General features: G+C 36.5%; 1 protein-coding gene across 1 annotated transcript; it reads right to left on the bottom strand.

The window, feature by feature from the left end:
- Positions 1-834: 834 nt before the first annotated feature.
- Positions 835-18210, bottom strand: LOC125660807 (uncharacterized). The gene is made up of 3 exons (XM_056146752.1): positions 17686-18210; positions 7370-7576; positions 835-1701 (listed from the first exon to the last, which is right to left on the bottom strand). Exons 1-3 carry the CDS (start codon positions 18179-18181, stop codon positions 1064-1066), a joined length of 1341 nt encoding a protein of 446 aa, XP_056002727.1. The 5' UTR covers positions 18182-18210; the 3' UTR covers positions 835-1063.
- Positions 18211-21856: the final 3646 nt, after the last annotated feature.

Below are 21856 nucleotides of genomic sequence, written 5' to 3'. Positions count from 1 at the left end.
TTACAGATCACTAAATACTAAGTTTGGTCTCGCCCTGGGGTCAGAACCCCTACCCCGGGGATCATGAAATCTCAATTTTGGTAGAGGCCTTCCTGCTCTACATCACTGCATTTAGTTTTTCTTACACGTGTGGTTCTTGAGGTTAAGATTTTTGAAAATTGGTCAATTTTGGGCAGTTTTTGCCCCGCCCTTAGGGCCCCAGGGGTGCTGGAGTCCTGGAATTTACAATTTATATCATCCTTGTCTTAGTGATGCTTCATACTAAATTTGAAAAGAATTGGTCTGTTAGTTATTAAGAAGTTAGAAAATTTCCATTGTTAACGAATGACGGACCACGCACAAATGACGACGGACGACTACCTATTGCAACAGAGGAAACTCAGGTGACTTAAAACCTGGGCACCACTAGATAACTGAAAAATTGTTGAGTGTGGCGGAAAACATCAATCAATCATAAACCTGTGTTGTTAGTTTCAATTAGTTTGCTATTGACATCTATGTTTAGTAAAACATCCAAATATGAAACAGATATGGAAGACTGAGGTGTATTTCATTTCGAGTTTACATAATCAGAATGATTGTCCATAGATATTTTTATTTGTATTAAGAATTGAATATCCCTTTTTAAAGCTTGAAACTTTGCATGATTTCAAAATGCACTGCACTAAATACATGTAACAAATTAGAGATACCACATGCTGATTTCGAAATTATCTGCTATTGTATTTTGACAATAAGTGTTATATTTAACAACTATTTGCAAAATAAATCAAAAGAAAACATTGGAAACGCTGTATACCGATACTGTCATACTAAACATACTGTACAAAGTCATTATTTGATGAATTTTATTATTGATTTAGAAAAATGAAATAAAGCAATTATAACATTCATACTTTAGTACGTGGATCGGCCTCACTAACATGATACAATTGTTCACTATCAATTTCGTTCAGATGACAGAGTTCTGTAAATGTACACCTTTGTCAGTCCATGGTCACATGTAGACTGAGGCATGCAAAACATTTAAATAATCAAAATTATCCCTACAGTTATTTGAGTATCACAATTCTCCACCTTCCAATATATCAACATGTTCGACATCACCATCATTAAGTTCGTCAACTCTTGGTACACGGAAAGATGACTTCACACCAATATCCTCACAAATCAACGTCATTCTTTCTCTACCGATTCTTTCCTGCAATTGACAGCTATTGATAGCTTCATTTCTAAGTGAAATCTTTGTACCAAATATGTTATAGTTCAACAGCATCCATAACTGTAACACGGACGACAATCTCAGTTTATCGAACGACACGCCCCTTGGTGATGGCCACCACAGTGGAATCGGATCCCCGCTATTTCGGAGAAGTACGTCGTACTTCGAGTCATACAGCCATACATCAAACCATTCAGGAGTCATGGCGATTGTAGGGACTAAGGTAACGTCTGAGATCGGGGACTTACTCCGACATTTCACACTTTTATACACAGAGAACGTAACAGCTTGTGCTATACACTGAGGAGACAAATACCGAAATTTGTTTTGTTGTCTCTCCTCCTCACATATGTCTTCTATTTCTGCTTCCATTTCAAGTTCGTGAGCACTCTGTGAAAAAATGACAGGACAGCTGATGTTGTGTTTATCTGTAGGGTTCAGAACAAGGTCGGGAAAGCCATACCACAAATGAACTGATCCTGAAATGAAAGCAAATACACATAAGACTTTGACTCCTCCAAAATGTCACTGATAGTCATTCTGGTACTCAAAGAAAGGTTGTTTCACAGAGCATATACATGTCCAATAATTATTTCATGGATTATTTTAGGGTCTGTAGAAGGCTAAAATTGAACCCCATTCAAAACGCTGAAAAACTTCCGTTTTTTAACAAAAGACCCACTGTTCAAACGAATCACCTTGGTCCTGTTATTGTTTAACTACTGTGACTTTAACAAATTTTATGCAATCTGTATTGCTATAAATTTTTTTGACCCTATATTGTTCCAGTCTAGATCCATAGGGTCATGATATCACCATAAAAGGTCACAAGGTAAAATAAGAGCCCCATGGGTCAGATCACTTACCTCAGTCACCTTGACCCATATCTAACAATCTTCCCTATAGATATTCACATTTGATCCCTATTGTAGCCCCAACCTATTCGGGGGGATGCAAACTTGCACCTTACAAACTTGTATCAGTATTATGCCAGTAAGTTTTCATGTAAATATATACTTTTCTGGCTCAGTGGTTCTTGAGAAGAAAATGTTTAAAGATTTTCCTTACATGTAAAACTCTGATCCCCTATTGTGGCCCCACCTTACCCTCAAGAGCCATGTTGTTAACAAACTTGAATCTGCACTATGTCAAGAAGCTTTCCTGTGAATGTAAACTTCTCTGGCCCAATGGTTCTTGAGAAGAAAGACTTACCCCCAGGGTCTTGTGTATGGATATTAGAATGATTAGAACTTTGTAAACAGGTGGTAATTAAGGTAACTCCATACTCACAGTTTTATCTGATACAAGTTTAAAAAGTGTATTTATTTCCATTCATTAGAGCTAAAACTAACAAATGATCAAATAAAATATATAGGTCATCACACTTCTTAAGATGCGAGACATACATATACACAGAATCATATATCAATGTCAGAAAATTGCAATTTTCCTTAAACAGTGTTATCAAAATTTCCTAAAAACTGGTCATAACGGAATAATAGCATTCATAACAATTTCATAAAACTGTTTCTTTACAAAATATACAAAATGTCTGTTAAAAAAATAAAGGAAATCTATCGTGTAATACACTTCATAAAGAAATCAATAAAAACAGAGCTATTGCCCTTGGGTTCAACATTTTGAAATTTATCGTAGATTTTTTACAATAACTATTGGGGAAAAACTCCAACAAAATTTATATTCCTATCATGCATAAATCTAAATAAATAATTGATTTTGCAAAATCTGATGACATCACATGAGAGTGGAATTACTTTAACAAACTTGAACCTGCACTATGCCAACCAATTTATTTAAAATCAGATCCTAGAATATGCTCACAATCACTCCAATATAATTTGACATAACCCCATAGGGGATCATGTCCGCATAATCTTCCATTTGGAATAATCATGAGAAATATCAGCCAGTCAGATTGCGCCATACAGACAATGATGGCTATTTAGGCAGTTCCTGGCAATTCGTAAACAAATTGCTGTAATATCTCTCTCCCATGGAGTTTATTCCACACTGTAAAATTGTATATTCTCGCATAACGAATTTCAAACTTTCGCAATAATGCCTAATTCATTCCGTTCACACAAACAACAAAATGTACGATATGAAATACACCCAAATTAAATTAATTGTGAATTCTGATTTATGTACGATTTGAATAGTTTTCAAGATGGTTTACTTGAATAACGCAAGGAATATAACGCCAGTTGACGTAAACGGTGCATTGTGACGTCGCATCTAGCTACAATGTGTTTTCTTTCAAACCAAACAATCGCAGCCATTTTCCTTGGATTGTGAACACCGACAATTTCAAAGACGACGCGCTGATTGGCTGACATAAAGTTCATCTGAACATGACCCCTAATCGGGTTATATCAGATCTACGTACGCAGAGAAAACGGCGCAGATCTAAGAAGTCTGATTTTAATTAGATTGTAAGTTAAGTCTTCACGAAAACATTTAAAACGTGATGGCCAGTAGGACCAGTGAACTGTATGAATTCACTGGCCTACAATAAAATATACTACTATCCCAAATGTTCATAATGCATGTCTACCAAATACATTATGGAATGTATTGTATAACTGTACAATTAATTTACTGAAACTTTATCAAATATGATTATCACTCATATTCATATCCACCCAAGACATTGTTCATGGGATACCAGAAAAACGTAAAAATTACCTTGACAATACAGAACTTTCGGGATATGCCGGAACGACCGATTATATTTGACATTTATACACCACGGTCACGTGATAATAACCAATTGTAGGGCAAAGTTGACATCGATAGATATGGTGCTTTTCTAACAGATGGTGGCACTGCGTAAAGAGCTCTGCACAGTCCCACAATGACGATCCAAGTCGTTATTGGTGCTTAGTACCTGGGTGTAAATTAGATGGAAGGGAAAAGGCGCATTTAGACGCGTACCATTGGATGCAAGGCATGAAGTTTTACCGATATACTCAAAATATTCCCTAGGTTTATTTCCTGCGCCGACTCGCATAATTTAATCAATTGTATTTTCCTATAAAATGGTTGTAGTGATTCCTTTCTTTCAAAGATAGCATTTAAATGCAGGAAATTGATAGCAATTGAAATATTCCATGTTTGTTTACTTAATTGTTTTTTGTTTCTTTTTATTATAATTATTCTTTTTTCATATTCACATAATCATCAGTAATAGTAATGACGATACATATTAATCATTTTATACATTCTCACACTCTTTCACACTACTAGTTCAGCATTATTGGTAGAAAACCTTTGATGAACTAGTTGTCCTGTCATACCTATCATTCTCACGCTTGCACACACTACACTTACACACACAAAAACGAAAGTTACAAATTATTTTGATCATCCCGATCCCGATCACCTTACGATCCCGATGTAAACAGTCTTGTATTTGGCTCCGCTAATATTTGAAAGTTATCGTTTCACTTTGTCGTCCACAGAGTCCAGGATATCAAATTTGTGTCTGATGTTGTCCTTATCTAAGGCAAATATTTTGCCATTATAGATCCAAGCTGACAAAATCCGTGGGTCTTCCTTTAGAACACTGATCAGTTTGGCGTTCCTTAATTGTTATTGTAATCCCGAAATGATATGCCCTACAATTACGTTCATCGCGCAATAAAAGTCAGAGTGGATCCGTATCTCGAAAGTCCTGTATTACAAGTATAGTTATTGTTTTAAAACTTTTAAAAAATAAAGAAACAACAATCAATGACAATGTTCAAACACTTACTAAATATGAGCTATTTATAGATTTATTTTTATTTTGATGGAAAACTTATGCAGATAAGACGTTTAGAATATCTACTTCCGAAATTATATTTAATGTGACTTACAAAATGTTAACAAGTCCATCGGACTTCTTGATTTTTTTATTTTCACTGACCCAACTTTAAATATAACTGGCCTTGGTCTTCAGACCACTGAGTTTTGGTGAAGACTGTGCCAGGAAGCTTTCATGCAAATGTTTACTCTTCTGACCCAGTGGTACTTGAAGAAAAGATCTTTAAATAACCCCACCCTATTTTTACATTTTTGTCATTATCTCCCCTTTGAAGGGGGCATGGCCTTTCATTTGAACAAACTTGAAAGTCCTTTACACAAGGATGTTTTGTGCAAAGTTTGGATGAAATTGACCTGGTGATTCTGGAGAAAATAAAAATGTGAAAAGTTAATGCCGGAGACAGACAACAGACAAATTTCGATCAGAAAAACTCGCTTAAGCCTTCGACTCAGGTGAGCAAAACAGCCGGAAAACTGTTTGACCTATTTTTAGCCCCCAAATAGGTCAAGGGTGGGCCTATCCAGCTGAAATGCAAACTCAACTTTGTATTCCTCCGAGAGGAAGCCTTTGATTAAACATCAGGGTAGTATCTGTATCCATAATGAAAAAGCCCGGAAAACTGTTTGATTTATCTTTAACCCAAATGTAGGTCATGGATAGGACAATCCAGCTGAGATGCAAACTGAACATATATTCCTCCATGTGGAAACTTTGACTAAATATCAGGGCAATATATGTACCCATAATAAACAAGAGACCCACAGGCCCTACTGGTCACCTGAGTACTAGTGAAAAGTAACACTACTCCCAAACCAAGGCCTAAGAAATCCACAAAAAAAGTTCTGTTCTGAATAGGTAAGCTAAATACTAATGTTCAGCAACAGTATAAAACAAAACATGTTCTTCAATGCCTTCAAAAGTGCATACACCGATGACAGGCTTTAAATAATATATGTGAGATTGATCACTGTTCGTTATCTTCACCTTGCATAATAGGTATATTAACATTAAAACATCAAAAGATATGACTACTTTGGACCCATTCTAAAGTCATAACCTTGGGTTGTGAAATTCACCAATTTTTCTACATCCTTTTCTGTTATTCCTAAGTATGCATTTACATTCTATACAGTATCAGTAAACTTACACATCAATACTATATACTAAGTTTGGCCCTACCCTGGGGTCAGAACCCCTACCCAAGGACCATCAAAGTTACAATTTTGGTAAAGGACTACCTACTCTTTCTAAATATCCATTTACATGTATATTCAATTTAGTATCAATAACACTAATTAAAGAAGATGCTATCTAGGTGTTTTACACATGAACACTATATACTAAGTTTGGCCCTGCCCTGGTGTCAGAACCCTTACCTCGGGGATCATGAAGTTTGCAATTGTGGTACAGGCTTTCCTGCTCTACATCGCTATGCATTTGTTTTTCTTAAACATATTTGGTTGTGGAGAAGGAAACTTTTGAAGATTGGTCATTTTTTGACAGTTTTTGCCTGCCCCTAAGGCCCCAGGTGTGTGGAAGTCCTGAAATTTACAGTATATGCCCCCCCCCCCCCCCCCCCCCTGTCCCAAAGCTACTTCATACCAAATTTGAAAAGAATTGGAATTGGAATAGTAGTTATTAAGAAAAAGTTAAAAATTTCACATATAAACACTATATACCAAGTTTGGCCCAACCCTGGATTCAGAACCCCTTACCCGGAAGTCATGAAATTTACAATTTTGGTAAAAACTTCCTTGCTCATCATTCCTGTATACTCACTTTCTCTGCTATATGCCCAGGAGTAAAGAAGAAGAATTTTAAAGAAAGACATCAATTTTAGTTTTCACCCCAAAATTAAGGCCCTTTTGGGTGGGTAGGGGGGGTGTCATGAAATTTACAATTTACAGATGCTACATACCAAATTTGGACAAGATGGGCCCAGAAGTTACTGGGAAGAAGTTGTTAATGAACCACGGATGAGGGACGATGCACAACAGACAACAGCGGTAATAACAGTGTTAATTTACACACTAATGAAACAATGATGAAATCGGAATCGAGGCTCAATGGGACTTTAGAAGAAAACTAACTAAAGAGAAACTACTGAAGATCCTCTACAGACAGACAGACAGACAGACAACCTGATTACTCCATCACTGACCTCCATGAATTTGATATAGTGCAGTATAATATGAAGCTATTGTGATACATATTTATTGACAATTTTGAGTTTCATATGCTTTTTTTTTTCAGAGTCGCAGCTATTTTTACTTATATATACACATACTCAGCTAGCCCTCTTAGTAAATTTATCAACTTACCCAATCCCGCTCGTTGATATTCGGTTATGTCATTGCAATGTTTCATGCGACACGGACACATAGTACTCTTGTATTCCACGTCCTCAGAGATGAAAAATCGTCTGGAGGAACTCAGCTGGGCGAGCAAGTGGTTAGCCATGATAACTCTGATTTCATCCTCTTTCAACATGCCATTTAATGTTTGCTTGACACTTTCTTCATGCCTTTCTGAAAAACACAATAGAAAATTAATGTAACTTATCAGCATGATCAGTGAGATCTGTTTGAACTGTTGAGCATTTACAACAATATGCAATTCATATCCTAGATGAAGAACTGATGTCACTGCCCAGCGGGTAGAACCCAGCCCACCGGCTAGAGCCCAGCCCAACAGTTAGAGTCGAGCCCATCTGCTAGAGCCCAGCCCATCGGCTAGAGCCCAGCCCATTGGCTTATTCTTAAGAGCCCATCCCAGCAGGTAGAGTCCAGCCCATCTACTACAGCCCAGCCCAGCTGGTAGAACCCAGCCCAGCAGGTAGATCCCAACCAAGCTGGTAGAGCACCTGCTCTTTATGTGTGCGCGGTACCGGGTTTCATCCCAGGCCTCAGCATACTATAAACATATTACATTTGGCACAGAGTATTCTGTTTTAGCATTTTCTGCAGTGCATCACTAAATGTCTTGTGTATAATCATTACATAGCACATAAAGAAAGTACCATATCAATTTCCACCAAGTATCATACATGTGCTAAATATAATACTGTACATTTACAGTATCCGAGTCTTTAAAACATGTAGCCATTGTTCCTTTGCCAAATGTTTCATATTAAGTTCAAAGTGAAAATCAGTTTTAACAGTTCAGATCTTGAACATTTAAGTCCTGTGTTTCAATCTACACGAGATGATTGAAACATCTCCGTAAATATAACATTAAAATAGAATATATACTCAATGTTGCAGGGTATTATAATCATTTTTTCATTAAACTATCTATATTCTAAATTAATATCATTATTATAGTTCTAAAATTAAAATTCAATTATCTCCCCTTGACAACATCCAATACTAAGATACAAAATCACAACAAAAATGTTGAAATACAGACAGACACAGTGATGTGAACCCACAGTGTACAGGTGTCTTCCTCTTATTGTAGAGTATTTATGTGCACAGTTTGAAAACTGAGTTATTGAGGCACAACAAAAATGACGAAGACACACACAGGCTGACAGACAATGTGATTATTATAGGGATCCCATATTTCATTCGGGGCCTAATCAATTTGGAGAATCTGTAATGCCATCCCAAGGGAGTAATTGCACCCATTTGTTAAATTCATTTTTGATTAATTTCAAGTGAAATCATCATCGTTACTTCCTGGATTGTGATTGGTTAATCATATTGTACTACTATCACAGTCAGTTAGTTATCATTCATAGTGATATTATACAGTTTGTAATTGACTACTGGGATCAGGAAATCCTTAAATGGTTAACTGATTAACATGATTAGTCGGTCAGAATGACGGTAGTCCATTACACATTCTGTAATGGCTTAGTCGACAAGAAATAAGTAATATATTTATTTGAAGAGTTTCAAAAGACCCATGATTCTCACTTCTACATCTAATGCTGAGCGTTTAGCAATGGACAATTAATGCGTATGTTTATGTCTTAATTAGCTTTTACGCAGCCATTACATGAGTAGGACTCGAACTCATGATCTCCAAGTTCCGAAGGACTGAGCTACCATGACAAGAAAATCCAACATTTAATAAGGTTTGTTGCCCATAATCAAGTCAGACTCTCTTCTTCAGAGCCATTTTTATTTTCTAAACTGGTTCACCTCTACAGGTGCTATACAAAAACAAGAGAACCAAGATCTCAACAAGGGTACCGGTTTATCATTTTTTTTTCAAAGTAATTTTGATTGGACAGAAGTGTTTTGAAAACCATTCAAATTAAATCTTTACAAACGGTCCATTGAGTACTAGTTTCATGATGAACCAAGATGGATGGTGGTTGTTTTCTCATGTTCGATAAACACCTAACAAGAGGTCCATGGGCCACAGTGCTCACCCGAGTCATCTATAGGCACATATTTAAAGATTCCCTTATATATTCACATGTAAAATTTTATCCCCCTATTGTGGCCCCAACCTACTTTTGGGGGCCATGAGTTTAATAAACTTAAATCTACAATATGTCAGGAAGATTTCATGTAAATGTAAACTTTTTTAGCCCAGTGATTCTTCATCAGAAGATTTTTAATGATTTTCAGGTATACATATTTGTATCCAAAATGTTGATCTCCTATTCTGGCCCCAATCTACCCCCAGGGGTCAAGATTTTAACAAACTTGAATCTGCACTATGTCAGGAAGCTTCCATGTAAGTTTGTACCCTCCTAGCCCAGTGGCTCTTGAGAGGAAGATTTTTAAAGATTTTCCCTAATTATATTTATACATGTATGAAAACTTTAATCCCCTACTGTGGCCCCATCCTACCACCAGGTGTCATGATTTTAACAAACTTGAATCTGCACTATCTCAGGAAGCTTTCATGTAAATTTCTAGTTTTCTGGCCCTGTGGTTCTTGAGAAGATCTTTCAAGATTTTCCTGAAATATTTGGATATAAAATTTGATCCACTATTATGGCCCCATCCTACCCCTGGGGGCCATGCTTTTGACAAACTTGAATCTGCACTATGTCAGGAAGATTTCATGCAAACCTCAGTTTTTCTGACCTAGTGGTTCTTGAGAAGATTTTACCAATATATTTGCATGTAAAACTTTTATCCCCTATTGTGGTCCCATCCTACACCCAAGGGGTCATGATTTTCCCAAACATGAATCTACAGTATGTCAGGTAGCTTTCATGTAAACTTCAGTTCTTCTGGTCCAATTGGCCATGTTCAGTGATTCTTGAAAAGAAGATTTTTAAATGACTCCACAAAATTTTTGCTTTTTTGTGATTATCTCCCCTTTAAAGGGGTATGGCCCTTTATTTGAACAAACTTGAAAGCCCTTCACCCAAGGACGCTTTTTGCCAAGTATGGTTGAAATTGGCCCAGTGTTTCTGGAAAAGAAGTCAAAAATGTAAAATGTTTACAGACAGACGACGGATAACAGGCAATCAGCTCAGGTGAGCTTAAAACAATTGGCCATTCTGCCGATGGTTGACACCAATCTGAAGCACTGCTAATGACCTTGATGTCGGGGAAACACAAGCTACGATCACTGTCAAACTTTTATGGTGTGAATTGAATTGACTGATTGAATATTGTTTAACGTCCCTCTCGAAAATATTTCACTCATATGGAGAGGTCACCACTGCCGGTGAAGGGCTGCAAAATTTAGGCCTATGCTCGGCGCTTATGGCCATTGAGCAAGGAGGGATCTTTCATCGTGCCACACCTGCTGTGACACTGGACCTCAGTTTTTGCGGTGTCATCTGAAGGACCACCCCATTTAGTTGCCTCTTATGACAAGCAAGGGGTACTGAGGTCCTATTCTAATCTGGATCCCCATGGGATTATGTGGCAAAATGATAAAAGGAAACTGCAGACGACACAGGGGACACGACCGTTTCCTCCGACCTTGCTGACAACACGCAACAGACGGAATACAAACAGGCACAGTCAGCGAACCTACAAAATTTCAAGTGAAATAGAAAACTAAAATATAGATCTATGGGTGGTTTTTGATTCTGATAAAAACAATATGCAGTGTGAACTTTGTATCAATGCTGTGTGTTGGTGTCTCACCACAGGGTAGTGAAATGCATCTAGTGTGGCGGGGATCAAAATTGTAGATCTACTGCTGCCGCTGGCTAGCTTACTTGTAGGTGAAATGGTGAGTCGAGTGCGTAAATCTTGCCTTGCCAGTACAAAGCCTCTACACTACCAAGACTCCTTTCAATGCCTCCCCGTGGCAATGCACGTCAACTGGAATCTAGTATCTCAGGCTAAATTAAAAGGGGATCTCGGAGCAGCAAGGGCCCCAGAGATGCAGTGTGTAGGCCCACCAGCGTGTGGATATGCCCTAGTACTCATCAGCCTTGTCCCAGCTATGGGTCAAATAGCTCTGCTGCCTTGTGGATACCCATTTATGAGAAAGGCTAAGGGAGAGGTAACCCTAACAGAAACCCTAAGTGCTGAAGTCGGAGGTGATTGGGCCATAACTGGCGCACTTTAACAGACCACAACACCACGCATTTACAGCCATTATGACACGTGGAAGTATCAATGCTAAAAAGACCATTTATACCAGTTACACTGAAAATTAAACAGTAAAGTACATACATGTATATACAAACCTGAGATTAACGAATTTATACATTTGATTCCTTCCTGTTATCTGAAAATGACCCCCTATTTTTACTGCTAAGGGGACTCTTATTGACCCCTTGTTTTCTGAAAATCATACCTTGTTTTACTGTCAAGGGGGCCATTGACCCCACCTTTAAATTTTCTGGAGTGAACACTGATTAACCTTTCTAATTAAAACAAAGTGAGTCTAAACAGAAAATTCAAATATTATCATATTATCATTTAACCTTTATATTAAAAGTGTAACAACTTTGTCTCGATCAATTAAAGTAATTACATCCTCCTGTGATGTCATCAGAAAATCAATGCAGGGCTTTCAACAAATTTAAAAGTAGGAGGCTGAAATGAAAAAGTAGGCGGCGATCCAATGCGAACGGCACAGCCGTATCGCACAGCTCGGCGCCCTTACGGCCGGGGGTCTGGGGTAAATGACGCAAAATCAATTGTCATTTTTTTGCCTGAAATTTTTACTTTTGCCATGAATTTATTGTTTCATATGTGGAATTTTCTGTTCATGCAAAGACTTAAAGAATTCAACATTGCAAAGTACTAATTTTGATGCAAAATGAAAAATAAAGTGCATCAAGATAACTGTAATTATTTTTTGTAATGCTGTATCAATTAATTTTTGCTCACCCCAATATTTTTTTAAATAAAACCCAAACAATTTTTATTACAAATTAATAAGTAACATTTAAATGACCTATAATTTTATTTTTCCACGAATTCAAGTTAACAGCTACAGATTTGTAGGTAACATAGCGAATTTGTGCTGAAAAATTCTACTTCGTTTTTATTTAATACCACGTGGGCATTTGCAAATTAAAAAGAATAGCAATTCTGAAATCTTTCCTGATTAAATTCTGTTTTCGCTTTAAAATTGTTGATGTATATTATACTTGTGTCACTTTCACTTCTGGCCATTTTAAAGCCGAAACTGAACAGCTAGGGTATTTGTTCTCTTCATTCCGTCAACATCATTGATTTATACGTTCAGGACTTGTTGTTATCTTTCGGAACTTCTCGTCTGTGTTGTCACGAATTGGGTAAATCCGAGGCTTTCCGACTATTGCAATTGACATATTATTTTCTACACCAACAGACGACCAATCAGGTGCCGGTATTTACCTGAACTAAATTTAGCGCAAGTAAACACGTTTTCTGAGTCTACTAAAGTTTGGAAGATGTTTAAAGTTTTATAAAAGTTTTTTTCATTGGACATACATTTTTGTCACTAAAGTAGCTGGCACCTAATGTTACTATAGGCGGTGGAAATCCGTCGGCTACCGGCTACTTTTGAAAGCCCTGCAATGATTTATTTAGATATATGTATGATAGCTAGGAACATAAATTTTGTTGGAGTCTATTTCAATAGGTATTATAAAAAAATCTTGTAAAAAGTAAACTATTTCAAAAGTCTAAGTTATAGATGAATAATCAATGATATGTTTTAAAATATTGAATCCAAGCGCAATAACTCTGTTTTTAGTGATTTCTCTATCAAGTCTATTATGTGATAGATTTCCTTGGATTTATATTTTTGTGAAGATACAGTTTCATGAAATTGTTATGAATGCTACTATATTGTCATAACCAGTTTGTATGGAATTTTGATAACGCGCGCTGTTTAAGGAAATCACAATTTTCGGACGGTGATATATGATTCTGTTTATGTACGTCTCACATCTTAAAAAGTGTGATGATCTAGGCCACATTTAAAAATATGTTTGTTTCCCCTCTCCCGACCCTAAATTTCAGAGGAAGGTCGGTAGGTAGGTAAAAAGTTTTGTTTTTTTTTAGCTAGCAGAATTTTATTTATTATGAAATTCCCATAACCATTAACAATGCCCGATACCAAACGTCGTGAAGCACATCATCCATGTTTCCTCATCAAACTCGTATAGTCAGTTCTCACGTAAATTCTGCTTTGATTGCCACGTTTTGCAATTAGGGAAGGTGTCGATATTTCGAACAGTACTTCATGTATTTTGGAAATGCTCATTATCTAACCACTAAACTTAGGCATTGGACTACATGTATACATATTGGTTGATTCGACGAACATTGGGTTTCATCAGAATTTTCTCTGCTATTTATGCCACATACTAACACTTAAATAAAGTTAGGGAGAATGTTGCAACTATGGACAATGGTGTTAGTTTTGGACACATGGTGTTATAAAATTGGTAAACTCGGTTGCTGTCTTTTATTTATGGTTCACTGACATTTTATGCTTTTGTTTTTTGCACATTATTTTAATTTGTATATGATAGTGATTTTGATTATATTTTTAAATGATATCGGTAGATCTAGTTTACCAGAAAACGTTTCAACGGGACTTGATTTTGCCGATCAAACAAAATGGATGCTGACATCAACCAATCAGAGCTGAGTTACACAATTGTGCATATAATTAGGTGTTTTCCAGTTTGTAAATATAGCATTAGTTCAGAAATAAGTTAAATTGAGAATGCTTCTGATTGACTGTCAAAAATATCGCATCCGTCCGAAATATCAACACTTTCCCCTACTGAAGAACACAACTTGCACACTGGATGCCCCGAATTCTCTTGTTTCCTCGCTCCTCGTATAGACAACATTTCTCCATCTCGATCTTGCAGATCACTAGTCCGAATTGCGAGCCGAATTCAATGTTAAACTCACTTGTAACTAATCAATAAAACAATCATGATTCTTGTACTTATTAATATCGATTAAAAGAAAATATCAATCCAAAATTCGATATTAAACAGAAACCAACAGTTGTAGTCAACCGAATTTTCACTGCCATTTGAGCAAACGAGTCTCGTGACTCAAAACAAAGCTCGACAGTTTAATAAAATGTTTTCAAGAGACTGTTTATGTGATGAAAGAACCCATAAAATCAATATTAGTAAGTACAAGAAGAATCGTTTTATTGATTAGTTATGAGCTTAAAATTGAATTCGGCTTGTAAGTTGAAATCAGCCAGAGAATGCCACCTCCAGCTGGAGGCGGCGAAATTTCTAGATTTCGGACCAGAACACCTCCTGTATTCGTATTATTATTTTTTAATTTTGGATCGAAACCAAAGAAGATATAGAAAATTTTTGTCATTATAAAATACTGATCTGCACCAGAAACGACCTTGAAATTTTCTTAAAATTAAAAAAAAAAACTTCACCAGAATGGCGTAATAAAAACTTATGGGTCGGTGTGAATTTTCAGACTCGGTCGGGCGAGGGGAAACAAACAATATTTTTATTTTGGCCTTATGTATTTGATTTGATAATTTGTTAAGTTTTAACTCTAATGAATCGAAATAAATACACATTTTAAACTTGTATCAGATAAAACTGTTAGTATAGAGTTACCTTAATATAACCTATTGATGATTCGGTCTGGTAATGTTCCTGTGTTTACCAGACCGAATGTCCTGTAAAACATTTCAACATTTCGCGATCACTGATTTCAACATAAAAATATCCGGAAATCGTAATTTTGAAAAATAAAAAAAATCGGGGCAGGGCGATTTTCGAGGGGCGGGCGGGAATGATAATCTACTAATTAATTTTACTTGGCCTAATACTGACATACAGGAAAATTGGCAAGGACAAAATTAAAGTTAAGAAATAAGCTAAATCTTCCATCATTGGATATTGATAAAAGCACATTCTACAATTACTTAAAGAATTACTATATTGATAATATTAACATGCAACTGCAAAATTCCGAATTCTCTAAACGTGGAAAATTGCTATTTTACAGTAAAATTAGAAAGAACTATGAATTACAAGACTACTTGAAATTTCCAATTGCGAAAGTAGTACGCTCTCGATTAACAAAACTAAGAATATCTGCCCACCCTTTAGAAATTGAAACTGGTAGATATTCAAGAGTGAAAACCATGTACATTCCAAAAGAATGTCGTTTTTGTCAGTTTTGTAAAACTACTGTTGAAGATTCATGTGTAAAGCTACTGTTGAAGATTTTATATGACTGCTTCAATCATGTATAGAAATATTACCCTTTGAACATATACAATTCAGACGATGATATATCAAAGGAAAACCAATGTAAAGTACTATGCAACCCTGTCAATGTAGTTCATGCTAGAAGGTTGTGTGAATACTGACATGAATGTTTTGAATTGCGCACCAAAAGTAGAGTGCTAGAACTATAAAATACATTTAATTTTTGTAATATGCAATACTAAATTGCATACATAGTCTAATATCACCAGTGTGCGAAACTAACTTTACAGTCCTATAGACTTTAGGTCCATAGTCATTTTATTTCCTATTGACCACAACAAATTCCTATAGACCGAAATTTATCATGCAATATTCATTGTTATTTGAAAATAAATAATAGACACAAATTTGGTTTGGTAATTTGTTCATAGTTTAATTATATTCCTTTTCAATTTCATGTACATCAAGCTTTTCAATTAGAATTTTGTTTTCTTTTTCATTTTGTTCCAGCTCAGTTTCACTGCCTGATTCTTCATCAGAGTCACATTTACTACGTTTCATTTTCTCATGATTTTCTGCGACTTTAGCCTTGTTGGAACTTGTTGTACTGGTTGCTTTCTGTTTCATTCAAGTACGCGCACCCCTAGTTTCTGTGGAAACGAGAGGGTTATTTATATTCGGTCTTTCCTATCCCCCTCGTTTCTGTCCAAGCCTTCATAAAGTATGTGGGAAATCAGTAGCGCTTCGGTTTGAATTTATTTCAGCTTACATTTGATGTAAATCGTTCGAAAACTGACATAAATCAATTCATGAATGATTTTGCCACAAGGGTATACAATTACATCCTTTGGCTATCAAATTCGCCTCCATGATAAACAATGTCTTCAGCGCGTGCGTCATTTCATTTTGTAAAACACTTAAAGGCCCAGAAACGAGGGAGATAGGAAAGACCGAATATAAATAACCCCCTCGTTTCTACAGAAAACTAGTGCACCCCTTTCCACATATTTTTAAAACCGTTCAAAAGGGACATTCCAAATTTGCACGAAAATGGCCGGCGTACTTTGTAGTAAATATCAAATTGACCCCCCCCCCCCCCCCCCCCCCCCCTTCCCCTGTTTAAAGTGGAATAATCTGATTCGAATGATTTGTAATTACAATGTGGAACATTTTATTACAGCTAAGGGGTGAACAGAAACATTGCCATACTACATATAAAGTGGTCCCACTTCTCATATATGTTTAATAAGCGGCGGGGAACCAATTTTACTCAGAATTCCTATACACAAGTCGGTCTATAGCTATTTTGATTATTATAGACCAACTTGATTTTCTATAGACATTGTCTGTCAGTCCATGGTTAATTTCACACACTGTATCACAGGTACATATCAAATATATACTTGTATTTATATATATATAAATGAACTGTTAGTAATTAGTTTATTGTCATTATATATCTCATATTGTGTAACATGATTGTAATGCCAACATGCTTGGTGAATCAATAAATAAATTGAAGCTTGAAAATTGAAGCTTATTAATGTGCCACGGTAAATATCAAAATCATAAAAAAGCCAGGAAAACGTCAGATATTTTGGACTAATGCGTGACATGGAACCTTAAGGTCACCTTAGAGTTGTCACTACCTATTTTGACATTTTAGTTCCGACATGGCTTTTGACATGAACCCACAAGCTCACGGTCAGGAAGCGAACACTCTAACAACTAAGACTAAACTGCCTGTAAGCAGCTGGTAAGGTGGATTTCATACTACAAAAACAAAAACACGCCTTTGACACATGGGGGGGGGGGGGGGGGGGGGGGGGGGGTAGGAGGCAGAGGAATTTCGGAATAATAGTCTGGGTAGCATAAAACGCTAACAGACGAGACTTTGATTAAGATATCAATATTTTTCACACGCACCTAGCTCTGGTGAACTAAAATCAATAACGAGGGATATAGGCTTACAAATTCATGAAACAAACAAAAACAATATACAAACCAGTTAATCTTATTCTCTCAGTATGTCTTATGATCAGAATGACTCACCGATATCTGCCAAAAAATGAGTTAGTGCTGTCAATGCAAAAAAGGCCTGTTCGCGATCTATTTCCTCAGCCGGCACTGGTGATTCTGACGTCACAGCCCCTAATCCAAGGGCCCCGACCCTCTCTAGGAAGGTGAATCCTCTCCTGTATAAAGTTTTGAAGGACTGACTAGGTTTAAGAACACAACTTTTAGGAACATCTCCATTAAATATTTGTTCAGGTTCTACAACACTGCGGGTGTTTCGGTCAATTAATAGCTGCACGGCTTCAATATGTGCCTCAGAAAATCGACTTCCCAAACAGGCGGAGCGAAGACGATAGGAATCGTACCGGACATCTTCTATGTGGGGACCCTGGTCCAACAAACTCCGGGCCACGTCTTTGTAGATTTGGTTTGATGACAAACAGCACTGCACATGAAACATTGAAGTATCCAATAAGCGATCAAGTAATCTCCCGAACTTTCCAACCTTCCTAAACTTCACGGAGTGCGCCATTACTATTTAGGTATCTGGCTGTTTTGTTCCCCATACGTTTCGCTCTATGGTACCATAAAAATCCTTAGATAGTTTAATAGTGCTGTACCACTAATAAAACATATTTCTTTAGATTTTCTTATTTTTGTTTGTTTGTTTTGTTTTATTTTCAAAGGTTTTTTCACAAAATATACCTAGAGGCCAATAATTCATCAGTATTAGGAAAATAAAAAGCTATTAAAAATCAAGTGTTTGACGTATACCTAGGCCTATAAAGGTTAGGGGGGGGGGGGGGGGGGGGGGGGGTAGAAGTTGACTTCCAATTCTTGATACGCAAAAAGGGAAAAAAAATAAAGACAATTAAAAGAAGAAAAAAATAATAAAGAACCAAGAAAACAATAATGAATTTTAGATAATAACGACTATTATAATGATGATAACAAAGGGAAAAATAGACAGAAAGAAAACCCTTCATAGAGGGGTAGTTAGAACCCCTACTTCGTAATCCCGAGTCTTGGGTGCGTCGATCTTTCAATCAACTGGCATACTATTCATTGATTGTTATTTTTTCTTTCGTTTTATTTTTATTTATCTATTTATTTATTTATTTATTTTTTTGATTCACGCATCGATCCTTCCGCCTATAAAATTGACTAAATTTATTCAGTCAGCTTATCCAATGAAATGTAGCGGTATTACACGTGCTGGCACAAAACATTATCATCACCTCCACCCCAGCTACGAGATGTAAATTCAATATATCTTACCTGCATATCATTTCCCATCACCTCGTTAAAACTGGATTTGTTAGAAATCTAAACACCCCACGTGTAACTTGTAAACTCTGATAGTTACAAGCAAATATAAAACAACATGTCATTAATTTTAAAAACTTTGTGTGTCTGTGGAAATCTGAATGCAATACCATACACTTGCAGCGTATGCCAAATGCCACGATTTTGTTAGGTACCGATTGTTCGATTACTATTCAGTACTACATTTTCCAGGAGTATTTCTGACCCAGTGGCGGTTCTCTTTTTGGGAGCGGGGGGTGGGGGGTGGGGTGGGGGTCGGGGGGGGGGTTATCGGAATTACGCCTCTTCTTTACCACCCCCGATTTTAGGTCGAGCATTTTACAAAAGAACTTACGATTTACGACCAACTTTACATTTTGGAATTATCCCGCTTATTGTAATATAATCCACTCCAATGTAAAAAAAAAAAAAAAAAAAAAAAAAATGAAAAAATAATGTTGAAAATTAAGTTTCAGACAAGTTTCAATCCCTTCATTCAAACTAGTAACTGTGTAATACAATTTTTAAAAGATTAGCGACTTGTCATAAGTTCTTTTGTAAAACGGGTCCCAGGTCTTTACATTTTTCTTTTCGTTAACCTGCAGGTTCATGTACTGCGTACATTTGAAACATCTCTCATTGTACTTGGTGCGCGAGTTTCTAAGCCATGCTACACCAGTGAAACCGAACGAATGTTGCTCAAACGGTTTCAATACTACTTTAAGGTGACATACGGTGCATTGTCTTAAAGAGACTGGTTCGCGTTTTTCGAAAGAAATATTTTTCATTTCTGATGTTAAAAATTAAAACTATAACTCATTTAATGATGACAACCAACATTTGGACCGTCTTAATGCAAGATAAGAGCAATAGTCAGTGGCGTAACTTCCATTGAGGCAACCGAGGCAGCTGCCTCGGTAAAAAAAAAAAAAACCCACCTTTTACGTTGTTAAAATGTCGATAGCTTTTGGGGGCTGCGCCCCCCAGACCCCCTGCCTCGGTAATATTCGAACCCAAGCTACGCCTATGATAGTTTTAGGTATAATCAGTCTATTATGTGAACAAAGATTCGTGTATTCACAAACCAGTGAAACGTTAACTTTAAAGCATCTCCATTTTGTACAATCACAAAGTTATTATAAGTTTTAAATGACACATTTTACCTAAAGTATACTTGAGATGTGATGAATATAATAAACTTAAATCAATATTCATTTATTTTGAAAACTCGTAAACAATAACACACCTCAATCTTTGTTTTCAAAACAAATATAAACTCTCCATAATGAGCTTCTGTCATGCTATATTGTCTTAACTTTTTTGTGAAACCTTCTAAACATATTATGGTAGATTTTGATCATTTACAGTGAAAAACAAAATTTGTGTTAAATCGTGAATCAGTCCCTTTAAATAATGACTGACTACCTAGAAATGAACCAAAAACATAGATATAAACAATGCCTGTACATGTATCAGGGCCGTAAATTACATGGAGGCGGAGGAGGCAGCTGCCTCCTCCAACTTTTGAGCCAAAAAAAATTAAAATTTAAAGTTCATTAGAATTTATGTTGTTTCCAATAACTAAGAACATGATACCTCCCTTAAAAAGCATTCCAAATCTTTCTTTTAGAATGAGTTAGTCAAGTAACATCTTAGAAGGCCCTAGAATCAAGGATTTTGCACGAAACGTGTTCAGTGTGCACAAAATGTGCTCAGCGTCTGGGGGCCTGGGCGGCCCCCAGACCCCCGCCTAATTTCCTGCCTCCTCCAAATTGAAGGTTAATTTATGGTCCTGATGTATGTTCCTTTTAGATCCAATCATCTACCTGGATAATCCAGTAGGTACACGTGGTGGGTTCAAGTCCATCAGGGACTTCATTTTTTCCCCCAGATCGATCTCAACTATAACTACCTTTTTTATGACTATATGGAGTACATTTGAAATTTTTCCATTTCTAAATACTCGCTAGCCGAGGGATTTCGGTTCACTCCATGGGGAGCGGAATGGACCGAAAACTCTTGGCTAGCAAGTATGCATCGAACCATAAAAAAGGGAAACCAAATCTGCACAAGGGTTAGTCAAAGTAGTACATGTACATATATTAACTAATTCAGAATCTAAACAAACAACACATAAACAAATTTCTTTATTTTTTCCCCCTATCACAACATTTTATCTTGTTGATTTGACCTAGATTTATTTGTAAATTTGATTGATCTTGTAGAGTTAGTTTATTTAGTGCGAGGATGAACATTATTTCGTGATGCCACGACATGGTAGCCAGGCCTTGTTGGGAATGTTCAAAATATCGTTAAAATGTGTCCTTTGTTGGTTTATTGGGAGGGGGTTTAGACTTTCGAAGAAGGGATGATAAGGAAAGTCATTTTTGAGCGTAACCGTGTCGGATAATAGGTTTGTTTCGGCGAATGTAATGATAAAATCGGAATCCAGGAGAGGGCAAGGTATTAAATTGCACACCTGAGAGAGAGAGAGAGAGAGAGAGAGAGGCGTAAGCGAACAAACTCACACAAATCCAATTCCAAATCTAATTGGATTTCTAAAATGAACATTCAACGATTATAGATTCAAGGTGTCAGTAACATACTAACAATTAATGTAATTTTTTTAGACATAAGAATCAATAATATTGATGATATTATAGTGGTGATGATGATGATAATGACAATATACAACACTTTTAGGGACATATGTCTGTCGCGTCGGGATGACCTTTATGGAGATAATTCAATAATCCAGTCTTTTCTTAAGTTAAAGTCAATCATGACATACACCCACCTGGTGAGAGTATTAGAGGGTAGCTACTTTAAACAGTTTGAAATCTTGACAACGCTGAGATGTTGATAAGAAACGTTTAGATGATCTAATATCTCGCTGGGAGCA

The sequence above is a fragment of the Ostrea edulis genome, chromosome 8 (genome assembly GCF_947568905.1).
Source record: "Ostrea edulis chromosome 8, xbOstEdul1.1, whole genome shotgun sequence".
Classification (NCBI taxonomy): Eukaryota; Metazoa; Mollusca; class Bivalvia; order Ostreida; family Ostreidae; genus Ostrea; species Ostrea edulis.
The sequence above is the reverse complement of the archived record's forward strand: the minus strand, read 5'-3'. Positions and strand labels throughout refer to the sequence as shown.

Excerpts from the sequence above, each read along its gene's own strand:
- LOC125660807 (XM_056146752.1), bottom strand. The coding sequence starts at position 18,181 with ATGGCGCACTCCGTGAAGTTTAGGAAGGTTGGAAAGTTCGGGAGATTA. Across the intron at positions 7,577-17,685 it reads TCATTTTTTGGCAGATATCG|AAAGGCATGAAGAAAGTGTC; the intron begins GTGAGTCATTCT and ends TGTGTTTTTCAG. Across the intron at positions 1,702-7,369 it reads ATATCAACGAGCGGGATTGG|GATCAGTTCATTTGTGGTAT; the intron begins GTAAGTTGATAA and ends CTTTCATTTCAG.